Genomic DNA, 20,645 nt, shown 5'->3' with positions numbered 1-20,645 from the left:
TTTGCTGTAACGCGTTAAATAATCGGTGACAACCACAATCCACCGGTTTCCAGGCAAAGACGTGGAAAACGATCCGAGCAAGCCAATGCCAATTTGATGGAATGGTCTTTTCGGCGTGGCGATAGGCTGTAGTAGTCCTGCTGGTCGGACAGGTGGAGTCTTACGGCGTTGGCAGTCGCGGCATGTTCGGACGTACTGCTTGACTGTCTTCGCGAGGCATGGCCAGTAGTATGAGCGGCAAATTCTTTCCAAGGCGCGCGTGTAGCCAAGGTGTCCGGATGATGGTTCGTCCTGACAAGCATGTAAAATATCGTCCTGAAGCGAGGTCCGCGCAACCAGTAAATAAGTAGCCTGGGTATGGTCGAAGTTTTTCTTATAAAGGACTCCATCCCTGATGCAGAACGAGGCCAGCGAACGTGCGAAGTTTCGAGGAAGATTGCTTTTTCGGCCTTCGAGGTAATCAATGAGTGGGCTGAGCTACATGTCATCGCGTTGTTGAGCCAAGTCGGTTGCTGATACAGAGAAAAGGAATGTATCGTTCTCTTCAACGTCCACGTTCGTACTTCCGATTGGCGCACGTGAGAGAGAGTCAGCATTGGTGTGTTTGCATCCTGACTTGTGAATGACTGTAACGTCGAATTCTTGCAGCCGAAGGCTCCACTGTGCTAGACAATTGGAAGGATCTTTGAGGTTGGCAAGCCAGCATAAAGAATGGTGGTCTCTAACTACCCTGAATGGTCGACCGTACAAATAAGGCCGAAACTTTGTTATAGCACAAACAACAGCCAAGCATATTTTTTTTTGTTGCAGAGTAGTTTTTCTCTGCAGATGATAGTGTTCGACTTGCATAGGCAATCACGCGCTCTACGCCATTTTGCCATTGAACCACTACAGTTCCAAGTCCGACGTTGCTGGCATCTATGTGTAGCTCTGTGGTAGCGTTGTCGTCAAAGTGACGGAGTACAGGTGGGGCTTGGAGATGGTTTCGTAGCTTGTCAAAAGTGTGATGCTGATTCTGACCCCAAACAAATTGTATGCCGTCTTTTGTAAGTTCATTTAGTGGTTCAGCCATTTTAGAAAAGCCTTTGACGAAGCGTCTGTAATATGCGCACAGTCCCAGAAATCGGAGGAGATCGCGTTTGTTCGTTGGGACAGGAAATGCGGCAACAGCTTTTGTTTTCTCAGGGTCTGGGTGTATACCGGAGTGGCTGACAACGTGACCAAGAAACTTAAGTTCCTCGAAAGCAATGTGGCATTTCTACGGTTTGAGAGAAAGTCCAGCTGTTCGAATCACCTGAAGAACTGTCTGTAAGCGTTGGACGTGCTGCTCAAACGTGTCCGAGAAGACGACCAGATCGTCAACGTAGACGAGACATGATTGCCATTTTAGCCCAGAAAGAACCGTGTCCATCATTCTTTGAAAAGTAGCTGGCGCCGAGCATAAGCTGAAGGGAAGGACCTTGAACTCGTAGAGTTCATTAGGAGTAATGAAGGCGGTCTTTTCGCGATCGCGCTCATCAACAGAAATTTGCCAATAGCCACTGCGTAGCTCCATGGAAGAAAAGTAACGAGCGTTGCGAATGCTGTCCAGCGAGTTATCTATTCGCGGTAAAGGATACATGTCTTTCTTCGTGATCTTATTCAACTTTCGGTAGTCGACGCAAAATCGCAGGGTACCATCTTTTTTCTTTACTAGCACAACAGGGGACGCCCAGGAACTGGTAGATGGCTGGATGATATCGTCCTTGAGCATCTGCTGGACCTGTTGGTGTATAGCGTCTTGTTCTTTTTGCGAGACTCTGTAGGCGTGCTGTCGAATGGGTCTCTCGGTAGGCTCAAAGATGATGGCAAGCGGTGTTTGGTTCACTTTCGAAGTCGTAGCGAAGCAGTCCCGAAATGAGTCAAGTAGCTTTAGAAGACGTTCTCATTGTGAGGATGGTAGACCCTGGTTCACGTCGAGAGTGCTTGCAAATGTCATGGCACAATGGTCTCACGACGAAAGGGAAGATAGTGTTGAAGGACCAGGGACGTCGGCAATATCCTCATGGTATGCGATTCCAGTGTGTTTCGTAAGATGGTGATATTCCTCGCTGAAATTTGTGACTAATAGGCAAGCCTGCTTCCTCCTGGGCTGAACAATACCCCGGGCAATGCATATTTGTTGTGAAAATAGTAGGGACAAATTTCCTTCCGCAATTACAGCATCGGGGACGTCTTGGTCGCATTCAACGTTGATAAAGAAGCTGCTGCGTGGGGGCAGAGTAACATATTCAGAGGATACACGTAGGGCAGCCTTCGATAAGTGGGCATTTTCAGGTTTAGAATGAAACGGGTCCTTGAACGACACCTGCAAGTCTCGTAGGTCAACAATTGCACCATGTTCGCGAAGAAAGTCCAGTCCCAGAATGAGTGGATGGGAGCACACAGGCAATACAAGGAAAGACCCTGTGAACGTCGAAGCATAGACTCGAACACGGGCTGTGCACATTCCAGTCGGCGTGACGAGGTGGCCCCCTGCCGTGCGCAACAAGGGTCCTTGCCAAGGGGTAGTTACCTTCCTCAGTTGGAATGCCAGGGCACTGCTCATAACTGAATAATCGGCGCCGGTGTCGACGAGGGCAGTGACGACGTGATTATCGATGTGTAGGATGATGTCAGCAGAAACAGTCTTAAGACTTTCGGAAACGACTGAAATATCAGAACAGTCTTCGTCGGGTCTTTGCGTCGAGGGAGGCTTTTTGACAGTTCGTTGAGACGCGGATTCACCCCCAGGAGCAGCGTTTTATAGTTTCCCCTGTGGGGACTCGGTGACCGGCCTCTGAAAGGAGCGTAAGATGACGAGGGAATGGTAGGTGACGTGGGGCGGCGAGGTGATGGTGATCGTGATTGGGGGCGGTGACCAAGACGAGGAGCTTGCTGGCCCGTAAGGTGCGCTTCGATGTCGCGGGGACGCTCGCCGTAACGTGGGCACTGAGCATCAGGGTGAAAGCCACAGAGACCAAGTTGGCGGTACTGGCAATTGCGGTAGAGTGACCCGCTTCACCAGAGTGGTAGCAGAGTGGACGGTTATCTGACGTACGCCACACGCTGGCCTTTGTGGCGTTCTGTCGCGATCCAGGCGGATGATAAGTGGGTGCACATAGAAACCTTGAGGCGGGTGGCGGAGTCGAAGAGGTGCCCTGGAATCGATGGCTAGTCTGATCCATTGTCCGCATTGTAGGATCAGGAACATGTGGTGCCGGAGATCGCAGGGCCGCCGCATAAGTCAGCACAGGGGCCTCAGATCTTGTTGGCACGAGTGGGGTGACCACCTGTCGGATCTAGTTTTGGATTAGGTCTGCGAGAGCATTTACTGTTGGTTGGGGTCCCGCTGCTTGGAGTTGGTGCAGCTCGTCCCGCACAATGTTTCTTACGAACTCTGCGAGGGCATTCATCTCGCTGTCAGCCCCGATATAGCATGCAGCAGTCGTGACGTCGTGGCGTTCATATTGTGACAACCGATGCTGTAGAGTACGTTCCATTGTGGTTGCCTCATTTATGAACTCAGCCACAGTCGTCGGTGGATTGCGCACGAGTCTGGGGAAGAGTTGTTCTTTTACACCACGCATTAAATGCCGCATCTTTTTTCCTCAGACATTGCACAGGGTCAGCACGCTTGAAGAGTCAAAGCATGTCCTCGACAAACATCGAAACCCTCTCGTTAGGTCGTTGGTTCGAGATGGTCGAGATGGCCTGCTACGCTCTCTCTTTCGTTTCGGCGCTGCAGTATGCCTCGTGAAACTGTCGGCTGAACTCTTGCCACGTTGCAAAGGAACCCTCGTGATTCTCATACCACGTTTTGGCAGAGTCTTTCAACGCAAAGTAAACTCTTCGCAGCTTTCGAGCTTCATCCCATTCGTTGATGTTGGCAACTCGATCGAAGTGATCAAGCCGGTCATCAACATCCTCATAAATGTCTCCATGAAATGAGTGTGGTGTTTGCGGCGCATGAAAAACATGCGGGAGAAGAGAATAGGCGTCGTTGGTCTGACTCGCCTGGTTGGTAGTCGAGGTTGCCATCTCGTCTTGAGAGAGAGGACCGTATTCGGGAAATAGTCCTCGCAGGGGGCAGCTGCTTCTTGCCGTGGGAGCTGTAGCTGTCTCCAAGTAGCTCGGTGTGTTGGCTAAAAATCTGCAGCCGAGGCGCATTTACCCAGCACCTCCACCAGTGCCACGAACGAAATAACAGACAGCCACGAATCGATGTCTTGCTTGCTCCCAGATCAGGAAGCAAAGTCCTCTTCTTTCTATACTTCCAAGGATTTCTCGCTACAGTTATGGCTCATATCCATTACCTGTGACAATATACAGCCTTGACCAACGCTCATCGGTTTCCGGCAATGCAACAGGGGGTTTCTTTGTGGGCATAGGGACAGCTTGGATGCAACTGGTAGAGGACTTAACCATGTGCTCAATTTCATTATCGATCTGGGGGGTACCACATTAAGGAGAGCCCTAGCCGCTTCATTGAGCAAATTCTTTGATGAGTATCATGCAGCAGACGTAACATTACTGCTCGGGCACTCTTAGGGATGATCACGCGATGGCCCCAGTAAAGGAGCCCATAACTTCCCGTTATATCAGCTTTCCGGTTGAAGTATGGCATCAAGTGCTGGTCCTTAGGCCCCAAATTTCTTGGCCATCCCTCCTGCACCCATTTTTGCACCTTTGCTAAATTATCATCAAGCTCCGTAGGAGTGCCCAGTTGCTTTGCAGACATGACACCATCATTGAGGTTCTCCGTAAACAGGACATACTCACCGTCCACAGTTTCTTCCTGTGTCTCTGGCTGGGAAGTTGCTGACGTGGAAAGTCGGCTGAGGGCACCGGCTGAAATGTTGTCTTTCCCGGGCTGGTGTTCGATGACGTAATCGTATGCGCTCAGCAGGAGGGCCCATCGCTGGATTCGCGCCACGGCCCTCACGGGCACTGGCCTGTCTGGGTGAAAAAGTCCGACAAGCGGCTTATAGTCTGTCATCAATGTGAAAGTATTGCCGAGCAAGTATTGTCGGAATTTTGATGCACCAAAAACAAGTGCCACGGCTTCACGCTCCAGCTGCGAGTAATTTTTCTCAGCTACAGTCAATAACTGAGAGCGGAACCCTATGGGCCAAAGTACCCCGCCCCCGACATCGTGTGAAAGCACTGCGCCGATTCCGTATGGGAAGGCATCGCATTCTAGGACTAGCGACTTGTGTGGGTCAAAATGCACCAGAAAGTCTGCGGATTTCAGAAGGTCTTTCGCACTACTGAATGAATGTTGTTGAGCGGTACCCCACTCCCACTTAGCTTTCTTTCGAAGTAGTTGATATAAGGGTGCCATGGCGGTCGATGCATTGGGAAGAAACTTGTGGTAGTACGTTACCATGCCGGGGTAGGACCTTGATTCTGTGGGGTTCCATGGTGCCTGAACCTTAAGAACGGCGTTTATGTTTTCCGTCTTTGGTTGAAAACCTCGAGTGCTGATTCGATGCCACGAAAAATCCATCTGTGTTTGGCGAAACTTGCACTTGTCTGCGTTCAGGCGCACGCCGTATTTCTGGAAACGCTTGAATACTTCCTGCAGGGTGGTACAGTCATTGCGTTTCTCTGCCACGATGACGTCGTCTAGGTAGGCCTGAACACCCGGAAGTCGCTGCAAAATAGTCTCCGTACGCCGTTGGAACACGGCCGGCGTGGATGCTACCCCAAAAGGCAGGCAAGTAAAGCTGGACAGTCCCTTATGCGTGTTTATGGTCGTGAGTTGCATGGCTTTCTTATCCAACGGAAGCTGGTTGCATTCCTCCCGCAAGTCTATCGTGGTAAAATCTTCACCACCATTTAATGTAGCCAGGATATCCTCCACTTGTGGCAACGGATATTGCTCAGTGCGACAGGCTTTGTTGACCATTAGCTTAAAATCGCCGCAAAGGCGAATGCAGCCATTCCGTTTCACTACCGGTACCACTGGCGCTGCCCACTCCGCATGAGGCACCGGTATAATAATACCAGCGCCCGGAAGACGGTCCAGTTCCGCGTCGACCTTCGGCCTAAAAGCATACGGAACTTCGCGTGCTTTCCAAAATTTTGGCACCACGTTTTCTCGCATCTCAAATTTTACCAGTGGCCCTTTTATGAGCCCTAAACCTGGCGCGAACACATCAGCGAATTCTGCTAACAACCGGTCCACGTTCACGTCGTCAGCACCGAGTAACGGCACTTGCTCACCTGACGTGTTCACGTTCATTACCAGTGCCTCGAGCATGTAGAACGCTTGAATCAGGTCGCGTCCGCAGAGCTTTGGCCAGAGAAACCAAGGACATGCAAAGATCCAGTCGTCGACCTGTTTCCACACGAAACCTTGAGCTGAAGTTGTCCCCGCACTGGAAGACGTCCCAGGAAGCAGGTGAGTTTCAATGGCGAACCACGCAGCTTCGGCCACACTGTTTTGTTTCGCTCATATGTGGGCCACGCGATGACCGATACCGGCGAGCCTGTGTCGACCTGCATGTTCACTGGAACTCCACCACAATCCAAGGTGCACACGATGGGTTGCGTAATGCCAACGTGGCCAATGTGACTGCCCGCTGCTTTTGGTGCGAACATACCGTTTGTGTCAGTGTCTTCCTCCCGTGACAAGGCGTGTACTTGGCATTCTGGTGGTACCACCCTGAACCCACTCTCATGACGGCAACAGGATCGAGCGATATGACCTCGTTGTTTGCATTTGAAGCATGACGCCGAGCGAAAGCGGCAATCCTCGGGTTCATGCCCTTTTTCTCTGCAGCGGTAGCACGCAACAATCCGTGGCCGGCTTCGTGGGTGGTAGGACTGGCCTCCCAGCGCATGCACACTTGCCTCAGTAGTGGGGCTTACAATCGCTTGCGCGTTGGCCTCGGCCATTTCGGTAGATATCGCAATTTCTTCCGCTTCGCTCCTTGTTAGCTGTGGTTTCGTAAGCAGCTCCCGACGCACTCCGACGTTAAGCAGACCACACACGATGCGATCTCGTAGCATTCTGTCCAAGAAAGCACCAAGATTGCAGGTGTCCGCTATCTGTCGCATCGCCACGATAAAATTCTTGACCGGTTTGCCGGGCAGCTGATTGCAGGTGAAGAACCTATAAGACTGTGCTATCTCATTCGGTTGTGGCGAGAAGTGCTGCTTAGGCAAAGCTATCACTCGTGGGTACGTAAGTTCATTCACCTTATCCGGAGCACAACGTCCGCTGAGTACGTCGACGGTGTGGGTGAACATTGCCTTCACCAGCAGGGCCCGCTTCTGGTTGTCTTCCGTAATGCCATTTCCCTCAAAGAAGGCTTCCAGCCAAACCTGGTATGTGGGCCACTTGTCGCTCGTCTCGTCGAACTGCGGTGGGCTGGCGTATCTTCCCGTGGGTGTGGCGGTCATGACGGATGAAGTTGACGCACCGCTTTCGTCCCACCCTCGTCGCCACTGAAACGAACACGCCGGGACCGTGGCTGGGCCAAGACAAACGTAGCGTTGTGCGAGAGGGGTTACAAGAAAGGGAAGGAAAAGAACCAGTGGTGATAACGGCGGCTTCGGCTGGCGTGACGTCACAGATACATCAGTTGAGGTGGGAGGATGAAGACTGAGCGGACCCACTATAGTAATCAAACTGACTGGGCCATTTAAAAAGTAGTGGCTGCAGGGTTCACTTAAAAAATAGTGGCTGCAGTCATTTGAACATCTCACAAACCTCACTGGCTACATCAGAATGGATAGAGGCTGGCCACATCACTTGCCAAGATGCCTACACTGTAGTGAAAAGAATTTATGACATTGGGACATGGGTCGTGAAGTAGTAATTGTTTGTTGTTTGCTTTATACTCCCAATAACTTCACATTTGATTAGGTTGGGCACGGTTTCCGGTATCGTAACCTTCAAATTAACATATTGGAAGAAAACAACACGAAAAACAAGAAACCAGACAAAAAAGGACATATACAGATCACTGACTTACCACAAAAGTTTATTCTTCAAACCACGCATGTAAATACCTATGCAGTGGAATGACAAAAGAAGAAACAAAAGTGAGAGTTGAAGATAAGTGAAGTATCAACATCATAAAAACATAATTTATTTTCGACTATCACTTTTATTTTTTCTCTTTTTGTTCCACAGCATAGGTATATTTGTGTAGTTTAAATAGTAAACGTATGTTCCAAGTCAGCACTTTGTATGTGTACATCTCTGTCTTGTTTCTCATTTTTCATACTGTTTTCTTCCAATATGTCGTACGAACAAGCCCAAGCAAGCACTTTAGCTCAAATGAACAGGGTGTGGCAGCAGCCAAGCCAATAAGCCAAGCCGCCAAGCAGCGCCACTCTCCGCTGCTCTCTGGAGCCTCCAGAGAACTTAAAAAAAATCAGTTGATGTTTGGGATTCATGCCGCACGTTCGTGTATGCTTCTCCTGCGCGAACATGCGTCCCAACAGTGGTGATCTGGACGAGGCTTACCGCCCTTTTTATGCAATCAATGTCATGAAGACTTTCCCTTATGCACCGGCATTCTCCGCCGTCGACATCAGTCTCCCGCCGTTTTGGACAGCGGAGCCACAACTATGGTTTCTGCAGGTGGACTCCCAATTCACCGCTCGTCATATTGCTGCTGAGCTAACAAAGTACCACCACATGGTTTCTAGCCTTCCACAGGCAATAGTCAGCAAAATACATGATCTGCTGGTCGCTCCACCTGCAGACAACGCGTACACAACGCTGAAACAGCTGCTCACCAGCTGCCTCACATGCTTTATGGGCGGTGCTATACGCTGCTCAACTTCTGCCACGCCTATTTTGATGGCTTGCTAGTCACTAGCAGTACTCCGGAAGAGCATGTGAATCATGTGTGCATCGTTTTGCAGCGCTTAGTAAAGCATAGGGTGGTCGTGAACATGGCCAAGTGCAAGCTCGGTGTGCGACAGCTCTCATTTCTTTTCACGTCATCTTCGCATCAGAAGTTCTTCCACAACCCAACAAGGTTGAAGCTGTGCAAGGATTTCCGCAACCGACTGCCAAGCGCGAGCTTCGGGATTTCTGGGTTTGGTAAATTTGTACCCCCGTTTCACGCTATTTTCAGATCTTTCAACCTCTTCATGACCTGCTTACCACTTCACAGAATGGCCCAGACACCCTCTCCTAGTCTCAAGAAGCAAAAGAAGCTTTTTGTGAGGTTTTTGTGGCATTTACACCTTAGTAAATGCCACACTCCTTGAATACCCCAGGTCCGGTGTCTCGCAGAGCATAATAATGGATGCCTCTGATACAGCCGTTGGAGCCGTATTATAGCAGCTTGTTAAGGGAATCTGGCGCCCGATTTCCTTTTTTTATTGAGGAAGCTAATGCTTACCCAGAGCCACTACAACACTTTCGGGAGTGCTTTGCTGGCCGTGTACGCTGCCATACGACATTTTCGCTATTTCCTGGAAAGTGTAGAGTTTTCTGTTCTCATCGACCACAAGTTGCCTACTTATGCATTATGCTCGCTAAGCTCTGACGTTGGGATGCACACAGCATGTGAACAGCGCCAAATGTCTGATATATTAGAGTTCACGACTGATATCCGCCACGTCGAAGGCAGCAACAATGAGGTAGTGGACACCCTCTCAAGAAATTCTGTGAACGCCGTCATGCTCACAATACAGGTCGATTTTCTCACTTCGGCAGCCGCTCAACGTGAAGATGACGAACTGAAACACCTGTTGACCGCGACCATTGCCCTGAATATCGAGTGGATCCCAGTTTGCGGATCCAAAGACAGGTTTGCTGTGGTACAAGTTCCAGTAGAACTGACCCGTTCGTGCCCGCAAGCCTCTGACTTCTTGTGTTTGAGTCCTTGCACAGACTTAGACTGCCTCATCCGAAGATTAGAGCCACCCAATGACTGGTGACGGAAGGTTTTGCTAGGCTGGGCCTAAATCTGGATGTCCGACGCTGGGCACATGATAGTGTAGCTTGCCAGCACTCTAAGATACAAATTCGGTTGGGCGTAAATCGGGATGTCTGATGCTGGGCACATGAATGTGTAGCTTGCCAGCGCTCTAAGATACATTGCCATACCTCAACAGCACTGGGAACACTCCCCACTCCTGATTCTCGCTTTGATCATGTCCACCTGGACATCGTCGTCCCGGAAAGGCTTACATGCTGACCTGTGTCGACAGGTTCACCCGCTTAGTGGAGGCAATTTCTATCGCGGACATCACCGCCAAGACGGTTGCGAGTGCTTTCCTGTACCACTGGGTAGCCCGTTTTTGGGTGCCCTCCATGATAACAACAGACCGCGGTCGACAATTTTAATCAGTCCTTTTCATTGCAATCGGTCAGCTCATGGGCACCTCACGCATACGCATGACGGCGTACCACCCCATAAGCACCGGCATGACGGGGCGCTTTCACCACCAGCTGGCAGCTGCGCTCAGAGCAATGAAGGAACACAACTGGGTGGACGCCCTCCTACTTGTTCTTTTGGGTATAAGATCCACCTTGAAAGAGCACATTGGCTGCAGCGCCGCTGAGCTGGTCTACGGCATGGCACTCAGGATGCCAGGAGAGCTCTTTGCCCGTGGCTCAGAGGAGGCCTCCATAGCTTGCAGCAACCATGCACTTCGCCTACGCAATGTCATGAGCAAACTGCACGCTGTACTTCCACAGAAGTAGGAAGCAACAAAAGGGGAGAAGGCAGGGAGGTTAACCAGAAAGACATCCGGTTGGCTACCCTACACTGGTGGATTAGGGAAGGGGACAAGAAAGAGGGAAAAGAAAAAAGAAAAAGGTGGGGGAGAGACTGACAGTAATTTTACTGCAGCGTGTAGAACTCTACCGCATGTCAAAGGCGTTCACACAAGCCTGTCTTTCGCATGAAACACAGCAGGGCTTTCACTGCCTTGTGGGCTGTCGAGGCATGTAGACGTTGCTGTAATAGCACCTGCACAGAAAGAGGCCGATCATCGAGTCGTCGCCGCATTGCATTGGCAAGTATTTTTCTATCTGAGGCAAATCGAGGACAATGGCACAGCAGGTGTTCGATATTTTCGTCGGTGCCGCAAACATGGCACGCCGCACTGTCAGTAATTCCGATTAACGTGGTATAAGCTTTCGTGAAAGCAACTTCCAGCCAAAGGCAATAGAGAAGCGACGCTGCACGTCGATGTAGGCCGGGTGGAGGCCGGAGCTGTAGTGAAGGGTAGAGCTCGTGCAGTCTTGTCCGTCGTATGCTTGGTGTGTTCCACTCAGTCAGTGTGAGACTGCGGGCCAGTTGACGAATCTGCCTCGCCGCATCCGCTCTTGAAAGCGGAATCTGAACGCTGTTCGCTTCTTTATGTGACGTACGAGCAACATGATCTGCAGAATCATTGCCGCCTGTACCATAATGCCCAGGTAGCCACTGAAAGACGATGTCGGGGCCTTTTTGTATTAAAAGGTGGTGAAGTTTCACGGTTTTGTAGGTCAACTGGTCGTGGCATCTGCGTCGGAGAACTGATATCAGGCACTGTAACGCTGGTTTTGAGTCAGAAAACACAGCCCATTTACCTGGTCTTTCTTCTGAATTGATGAGTTCCAGTGCATTGCGTAGAGCCTCGAGTTCTGCCGTCGTTGACGTTGTCACATGTGAAGTCTTAAAACACCGAGTTACCCCTTGTGATGGTATAACCACTGCTCCACCTGAACTAGACGGGGTAGTAGAGCCATCTATGTAAATGTGCATGTGGTTACTGTAGTTTTGTTCCAATAGGAATAGACTCAGTTGCTTCAGGGCATGTGTCGGTAAGTCCGATTTTCTCCTCATCCCTGGAATCATTAAGTGAACTGGCGGCCCTCTCAAGCTCCAAGGAGGAAGCAGTGGCTTTGATGCAGGTGCGTACGTCTCAGTAAACAATGAACAATGCTTGTAGACAATAGTGCCGTATGTCGTGCGGGGCCTTTCAGCAAGTAGGCTCGCCAGGTGGTGAGAAGGGGTCCTGGCATAATGCCTGAGGTGCATGCGCATTGTCTCGGTAATAATATGCGTCTTTATCGAGTGATCGTGAGCGATGGCAATGGTTTCAGCCGTTGAAGCTCTGCAGGGTAATCTTAAGGCATATCTTAAGTGCTTGGGCTTGAATGCTCTGAATTGCGCGCAGGTTCGTCTTGCCGGTGTCAGATATTGCAGGTAAGCTGTACCGTAAAAACCCGATAAACAGCACTCTGTACAGTTGTAGCATAGATGGTATGGGCACTCCCCAATTCTTTCCTGCAAGGAATTTGAACATGTGGCATGTTGCGATCAGCCGCTTCATCACATAGTTCACGTGTGGAGTCCACGACAGGTTTCTGTCTATCATAACTCCCAAGAACCTGTGGCTTCTGCTGAACGATATGTATTCTTTATATGCTGTAAGCAGACATTGGTTTCCGCGTGAACGCTACCACTGCACATTTTCCGCAGGACACCTCTAGGCTTTGTTTACGAAGGTAGCATGACGTCGTTGTAGCAGCCTTCTGAAGGCGGGCGCGAAGCTGAGGCCTTGTCACACCTGATGTCCAAATGCAGATCTCATCAGCGTAGACAGAAAGTTCTACAGTGCTAGGTAGCTGCTCGTCTAGACCAATGAGAGTTAAATTGAAAAGTGTAGGGCTTAGCACTCCTCTCTGAGGAACTCCTCGGCTGCTGTAATAATCAGGTGTTGGGCCATTTGCTGTCATCACGTAAAATGACCTCAGCTGTAAGTAGCTGTACACCCACATATATATCTTGCCACCAAGACCTACTTTTCCAAAGCACCAAGGATAGCTTCATGGGTGACATTGTCGTAAGCCCCCTTAACGCCTAGAAACAGGGCAGCGCACAGCCTCTTACAGGCTTTCTGGTGTTGAACATATGTCACCAGATCAACAATGTTGTGGATTGACGAATGGCCACGCCTGAATCCGGTCATGGATACTGGATAGATTTCGTAGTGCTCTTAATACCACTCCATTCGTGTTAGAATCATTCGTTCCATCGTTTTTTCCACACAACTGGCAAGTGCGATAGGACGGTATGAGGCAATATCCAAAGGAGATTTACCAGCCTTTAGAAGTTGAATGAGGCGACTTGACTTCCATGCCTGGGGAACCGTACCAGTCTGCCAGGAGTCGTCGTATAGGCGTAAGAGTGCCTTCCGAGCTTCGTCTCCAAGATTACAAAGGGCACGATAGGTAATGGCGTAAGGTCCGGGTGCTGAAGAATGCCTGCACAGTGCCAGTGCCGCCTCTAGCTCATCCATAGAAAACTGGCATTCCATACGGGGATCACGTGAGGGCGGTGGGTTGTCAAATGTTCCCTTCTTGATACTGTGAAATTGGAATCACTGGCAATTCTTCTACAGAAAAATTCTGCGACGTCAATCTCTGCATCGAAAATGAAGTGCCAGAGATGTAAACGGGTGTCGCTGACCCAAGGTTGTGCTAAGACCCCGGACAGTCCGCCATATCAGTGATAGGGGCTTTCGTAGAACCAACGACTCGCAAAAGGATGTGCAATGTCGCCTAGCCAGTTTATCCATGTGCCGCTGCATTTTCTTTTGAATGCGTCTAGCCAGCCTCAAATCATTCATGCACTTGGTCCGTCGGTACCTTCGTTCTGCACGACGGCGTATTGCGCGAAGTTTCTCAAGCTCGATGTCGAAGTCAGTGCGCTTGTGACTAGTCAACAGTGAATGCGTGGTATTTGCAGGACATTCTTTATCGAGTCCTCTAGGTTATATGATGAGCCGTCGGTACAGCAGTCTTCCATTAACATTTTGAATTTCGGCCAATCGGTGTACTTGAGGCCTCTTGAGGACTTGGAGCTGGTGAAACCTTCAATACACAGGTAAGTTGGTATATGGTCGCTGCCCCGCGTTTCCAGATCCAAAAACCACTGCACTTTCCTGGTAAGTGAGTGAGAAACTAATGTAAGGTCCAGGCAGCTGCTATAGGCTGATCCGCGTAAATATGTAGGGCTTCCTTCGTTACAAACACAGAGTTTGTACTCCGATGCTAAGGACACCAATTTTCTTCCTCTACAGTTGACCCTGGAGCTTCCCCATAGGAAATGGTGGGCATTGAAGTCGCCAGTGATCACCTATGGCCTTGGAGTCGATGTCAGAATACCGCGTAAGCGCTCGCAGTCAAGGCAGCTTGATGGAGATAAGTAAGCTCCGATAGTCGTGAAAGCAACCTTATCCTTCTTCACAGTAAGGCACACATACTGATTCCCTTCATCAGGTGAGACTCTGTGGTGAACGTAAGTAAGATCATGGCACATGACTACAGTAACTTTGCTGCAGTCTCTGTGAGTGGAGGACATAAAGCACTCATATCTTGACAGCTTCATTGAAGCAGACAGGTTGGGTTCGCAAATCACGATAATGGGGAAGCGGTTTACAAATACAAACTGTCTAAAGTCAGACATGCGCGACTTCAGTCCTCTCGCATTCCACTGAAAGACAGATGCATTCTTGACTTCCGCTCGAAACGACGGTGCCTCGCTGGCCATGGTTTTACCTTAGAGCTGCAAGCACCGGACTCAGGGTGTCCAGCACGTGCAGTGCGGTCTGCACAGCCGAAGTCTTCATATTACTCAGTAGGACACGCATGGCACTCATCAGCTATTGCGCAAGCTTATCACTTGACCTTCATTCATCGCATCACTAGTTTGAGGGGTCCTCGAGGGCGGCGGGATTTGATGCAGCTCTGAAGTAGGTTGACTTCGTGGAAGTGAGGACCACTGTTCGAAAGGTGCAACTGCTGTCCCTTTCTTCTGTTTGGCAGTATCCGTCTTCTGTGAGCTTGGTGTTTGTGGGTCAGCCTCTTTGATAGAGGATGACATCTCTCTATTATTAGAGCAGTTTTTTCGTGATGGTCTTCGCCCACGACGCCGTCGTCGGCGTAGTGTAGCGGCAGCTTCCATGTGCGTTGAATTGTCCCGCACTATACGCCTGAGTACTGCGTGCTCGTTTCGCGCCCGCGGGCAATCTTTGGATGAGGCCTCATGAGCGCCGTGGCAGTTTAGACATCGTAACACGGTGGCTCCACAGGCGTCTTTTGAGTGAGACTCAGCGCACCGCCGACACACAACTTTGTTCTCACAGACACCTTTTACGTGTCCCATCTTGAAGCACTTGTAGCATTGCAGTGGCTTCGGTATGTATGGTTGCACTGAGTGGCGAACACGGCCAACTTTGACATACGAGGGAAGGCTGTCTCCCTCGAACACAAGCCTCAAGCAGCATGAGTTGCCGAGTCTGGTAATGTGCATGATGCGGGTGCCTTCTGTCGCTGGCTTTATTAGTATTGGCAGGTCATTAGCTGGGATGGAAAGATCCACATCATAAATGACGCCTACAGTGCCATTACAACCTGTAGCGACCATTGGCTGAACTCTCACGTTGCCGATTTCTGTTATGTGCCGAAGACTTTGCAGTGCGCTCCGGTGCATAACGTCTACAGCAAGGACATTCTTCTGTGCATTGATCCTCACGTCTTTGATCTCATTCGGCGCGGTTTCCTCGAGAAGCACAGAAAGAACTTGCCTGGTGAGGAGTCGCAAGTTAGATGCAGGGTCTTCAGTCATAAACAGCATGGTGTGCGGCCACCGCTGTGGTGCAGTCTTCACGGTGGAAACACTTGCCGACGATGCCCTTCGCAGCAGTCTTCGTTTTGTAGATCAATTCATGACGACCGTGAAGTCATCATTCGATGACTCAAAGCCGTCCGAGTACAAATCAATTGCCTCGCTGTCCGTGTCACTCGACGCGATGCTACGCTTCCTGGACGACGAAGCCCAGCGCGACTGTTGCACACTTGGAACATTCTCAGGTGTGTCCTGAAGCATCACCGCAAAGGAGGGAGCGGCAGCTCCCAGGATTTCCAGGAAAACAAATTGAAAATATTGAGACACGGGTACAAGCGTTCTGTGAGAGAATCACTTCGTTGTCGTCTCCAGAGTTGCGTGTGGTGCACGTCGACCCACCGCTCACATCGTGCCCATATGTGCTTGTACAACACGTCACGGTCTGACTACCTCTTCAGTCACCCTAAGATTGGTTGTTTCAAGACCGTTTCAAACAATTCTCAATCAAGAGAAGCGCCCATGAGAATATTGTGTCCTTGGACTGAATCAAGCCAGCACACATGGACCGTGACGATGTCATGTTGCCTCCGCTAAGGGAATCATCATCAGGACTCCCAGCTCCAGTGCCAGCCCAAGTCCATGAGGTGCCCTCCGGGCTGATGCACAGTGGGCGGATATCAAGAGCACCCACTTGCCTGGTCCTGAGGCTCTGGTCGGCAACTCATTAGGGGGGATTGCTGTGGTGGCAGCCAAGCCAAGCCAAGCCGCCAGGCAGTGCCACCCTTCACTGCTCTTGGAAACCTCCAGAAAGCCCAGATTAAAACCAGTTGATGCTTGAGATCCATGCCAGGCGATCATGTCTGCTTCTCCAGAGCGTACACGCTTCCCAACAAGGGTTTTGTTATGAAATTTGTATCAAGCAGTTGATGTGCAAAAACTTGTGAAGACCTCCTTTGCATGTCTCTGATAGAGTGATTTCTACAGGTGCTTTATCGCACGTGCAGAAATCGGGGTTCAGTTGCCCTCCTTGTCTGCGCAGGTTTGTACTCTCCTCCCAGCATTGGTGGTGGCAGAGAGCTGGCTCGTGTGCTGCCGGAGCCACCTCAGGTAGACCGAGGTAGCAAGCCCTCTCGGTTCTCGCGTTCTGCCCAGGAAAGGCTATTTGGCTCCCCAGGTAAGTGCAAAATTGTATTTAACAGGGCTGGCAATGAATTTTTATTGTATATTAAAGTGATGAATGGACACGTGGGCACCATGAAACATAGAGAAACACAGGGGTAGAGCGTTAAAGAGTGGTGGGCATTCAGCAGCCGTAGTTCCATACTTTGCAAAGCTACCGAATTGTCCGGGAGACTCCCGAATTTTGACCTAATCTCCCAATAGTACAAATGATATCTCGAATCTCCCGAAAAGTGGCCAGCACAGCTTAGATGTTTTTTTTAATCACACATGTAGTCGGCCTTTCCTGCTGCGACAGTTGCGGTGCTGCGGAACCACACTCACTACCTCTCTTCTAGTTCATTGTGACCATACCATAAAATCATCATCATCATCAGCCTGACCACATCCACTGCAGCTGCTGGATGAAGGCCTCTCCCAAGTTCTGCCAGTCAACTCATTCTTGTGGTTGCTGCTACCAATTTTACCTGCAAACCTTTTAACCTCATCTGTCCACTTAACTTTCTGTTTCCCCCTGACCCGCTTCTTTCTTTGGGAAACCCTTTATGACCTGTGGTTATAAAGGGTTTCTACGAAAACGCAGAGAGCGAAAAACTTTCTACGAAAACGCAGAGAGCAAAAAAGAAAACGAAGTGGACGCAAATCAGAATTCTCACAAAAGCATTTTACAGAAAGCTTTAAGAAGTACTAATTGAACTTACCTCAACAATAAAAGCAGAGGTTCAACACAAGGCAAGATTTATTTGAGACACAAAAAGTGGAAGCAAATAGTCGAGATTTAGAATACCATACGCGAAGCTTGGAGGCGTTACGGGCGTAGCGGTAGCGGTCGGCGCTCAACTGGAGCTCTCAAAAAGTAAGCGTAGGACGTCAGTATTGGGCTGATGGCTATTTAACATAATCGTTCGCTGTTCCCTTCTCAAGAAATAAAGTTTACCATCAATCCCAGTTTTAGGCACACGGCAGGCCCAACGCGTCTTGGTGGCTTTCAGCTGCCGTCACCAGTAGCGAACACAAAACTCGTAGGCTCCGAAGGGCATACCGGCGACCCTGTTGCCGTTGTTTAGCGCATGATCTATCATTTGCAACTTGAAGCAGCCGTGTGGCTTCAGTATCGCCCCATAACGTGCCAAGATTACCGACACAACACACAAAACGCGCCGCAACTAGGGTGGTTAGAATTGGGAGGTGTGAAAACCGGCCACTCCAAAGTTGCTCCCACTCGCGAGCTTGCAGCGGTGGCGCTGTAGTCTGAGGCGCTGCCAGCTTTTTACGTTGAAATGCACCTGTGATGGTCGTTTCGAGTTTTTCACCAGTACAAGAGTTTTTTCAAAGTAAATATCAAGCAGCAATTTCACCTAATATGAATACACGCATCTTTCGCTGAACAAACATTTTATTAGAGCGAAGTTTTTGACGAAGCGTCATTCCGACAGCACCACTCTTTATTTGCTTAGCGAAACCAAAGCGGTTTTATTTTCTATAACATTGAACTACGTCTTAACAGAGTCAAAAAAAAAAAGCTTGCTCTAGTGGAGCAGGGTATCTTTGACAACGTTAGTTTGCCAACATTACCTTGTGCTAACCTTCAATAGATTGTGACGTTTGCTGCTAAATCTGCCTCAACAGTGCAACTTACCGAGTGCAGTTATGCATTGCTATTTTCTCAATGCTGGAATTGTATTACACTTAAGGCAGTATTCTGAAACATGCGTAGAAACTGAGACAACACTTAGTTTTATAGCTACAACAAAATTCATTACAATAAGTCACTAACGGACAGTTTTCTTACGTGACACAGGTCTTCAATTGCTTGATTTTTTTCTAGCCTTTTGCTGCGTCCAGACCCTTAAAAAAATAACTCTCGACACGCAAAATCATCTGACCACTGCTTTGTTCAACTATTTGCAATGTTCAACGCAGCCGATTTCTCGAAACTTCCTAGAGATCGTAGAAGACTGGCTACTAAATTCGAATGCAGGCGCACTGTGCTAAACACATGTGTCAACTTGGTTTCCATAGTCCCTACCAGGTTTCAGAGAGACTCTGACGGATACAGAAGTCCCCTTAGATCCCAATCTATAGTCGCCTGTCTTGGCAGCTTGTCGAGTCATTTGTGCAATCCTCCAACGTGTTAGGGTTATCGGGTCACTTCTTTGCTGGTACGTTGTCCGATGAAGCAGCATTTCGTCTTTTTTGTTCTTTAGGCAAACTTTTTGATATATATTTGGGCAGGCTTGGAAATAAGGTGGGTACAGCATCATCTCTTAAACTAGTCTTGTCACGCGGCATTCTTCCTGTCCTTCCACAATATGCACGAATTCTCGCGTGCTGAATCTAAAAACCAAGTGAGAAGACATAATCTTCAGGTAAATAAATGTACTTATCGAAAAACAATGGCCGAAGGGTTAAGAGCGGCACAGAGTGTTTAATATCTTCACTTGCCGATGTCTTCCACACATGCACACAAGTATTTTCTGCCCTTAAATAAATTCAAAACATTTACCATGCGTCGAAATGTTTTTCACTGATGGGGGTATTTTCCTGGAGCGCTTTGTCCGTCCTTGGGATGGTGCTCCCTTTTTGCTAACCTGCCTTTGCATGCCAGAGTGCACAAAAAAAAGGGAGAAACTCTCAGTGCACCATCTGTATTCCGCATTACACCCAGGCAAAAAAACAAGTCCGCAGAGTTTTTTCTTCTTTGTAGGAGACTTTTAGTCTTTTAAAGGCAAAGACAACAAAGTTGTCGTACCTCGTGGAACACAAACAATGCTGAGAAGCACTTGCCGCGAGTGACCAGCAGCCTCCCTTATTATACACTGCACCTGCAGCCGTCTCCGCCGTGCTAGTAGCCACGCTAGCAGCAGCCCCTCCGATCACTGCGCTAAATCACGACCTAGCGGAGCTCTCACGAACCACGGTGCCGCTCGGCAAGAGAAACACGGCTCGCTTTTCACATCTCCCCATTCTAGCCACCCTACCGCAATGCACACTGGCCACTTCGACTTGGCTTGAATTGGATTGGATCTCCGTGCAATAGTACGCTTGATGCTTATGAGATGGCGCCAGATGGTGCGCGCTATCATCATCAATGGCTGGAACGAGCAGACGACATTATTGCGGCAGTTTTCGGGGGTGCGATAATTACTCGAGGAAAAAAAATAAACGTATTTTTTTTTTCTTGGGCGATGTGGGGGGTGCGAGAATTACGCGAGTGCAAGGATTAGGCGAGTAAATACGGTAGGTAAAATGTGCAGCTGTTGATAAATGGGTATAGCATGGGAACGGAACGGGCTATATGTCATTAATTTTATCGCCTTGTTTTAATGGTGCTGAAGTTGTTGGAGATCAATTGCATGTGTGTTACCCATTGATGATAGACAGTTTAATAAGTGGCTGATAATATATGCGCTATAAAGCGAGAAAAATAGTATGAGGTTGAAAGAATGCATGTGTTTTAATGATAATGTGGATATCAAAAGAAACTTTTTTGATGAGTGAGTTGGCGTGAATGCTGTATTTAAAGAGTTTATTCAGAGTAATACCCAGAAATTAAACATAATCAAATGCCAGTATATCATAATTATTCAATGAAGCAGGTATAGAAGAAGTAACGGCTGTTTGAGATCTATAAAGAAGCATGGAAGTTGTTTTAGTAGAATTAATTTGAAGTTGGTAATTTAACACCATGAATGAACATTTTTAAGATCTCTAGTAAGAATGTCCTGAAGTGCGGTGACTGATTTATGTGGTGAATAAATGGCCGTATCATCAGCATACAGTAAACAGTTAGACGAGGTAAGCATATTGGGTAAGTCATTTGTGAATAGGAGAAACAACAAAGGGCCT

The 20,645-nt window shown here is 49.0% G+C and overlaps 1 protein-coding gene across 1 annotated transcript in view; it reads left to right on the top strand.

Moving 5' to 3' along the window:
* The window catches only part of pyd (zonula occludens-like protein polychaetoid), a gene marked incomplete at its 5' end in the record, with an annotated part of 754,603 nt that overhangs the window by 589,872 nt on the left and 144,086 nt on the right, over positions 1–20,645 (top strand). The window contains one exon of the mRNA XM_075893243.1: positions 16,657–16,791. Coding sequence (XP_075749358.1) covers positions 16,657–16,791 — 135 coding nt within the window. The remainder of the gene's footprint in view (positions 1–16,656; positions 16,792–20,645) is intronic.

The sequence above is a fragment of the Rhipicephalus microplus genome, chromosome 4 (genome assembly GCF_043290135.1).
Source record: "Rhipicephalus microplus isolate Deutch F79 chromosome 4, USDA_Rmic, whole genome shotgun sequence".
Lineage (NCBI taxonomy): Eukaryota > Metazoa > Arthropoda > Arachnida > Ixodida > Ixodidae > Rhipicephalus > Rhipicephalus microplus.
Note: the sequence above shows the minus strand (reverse complement) of the source record. Positions and strands in the feature narration are given on the sequence as shown.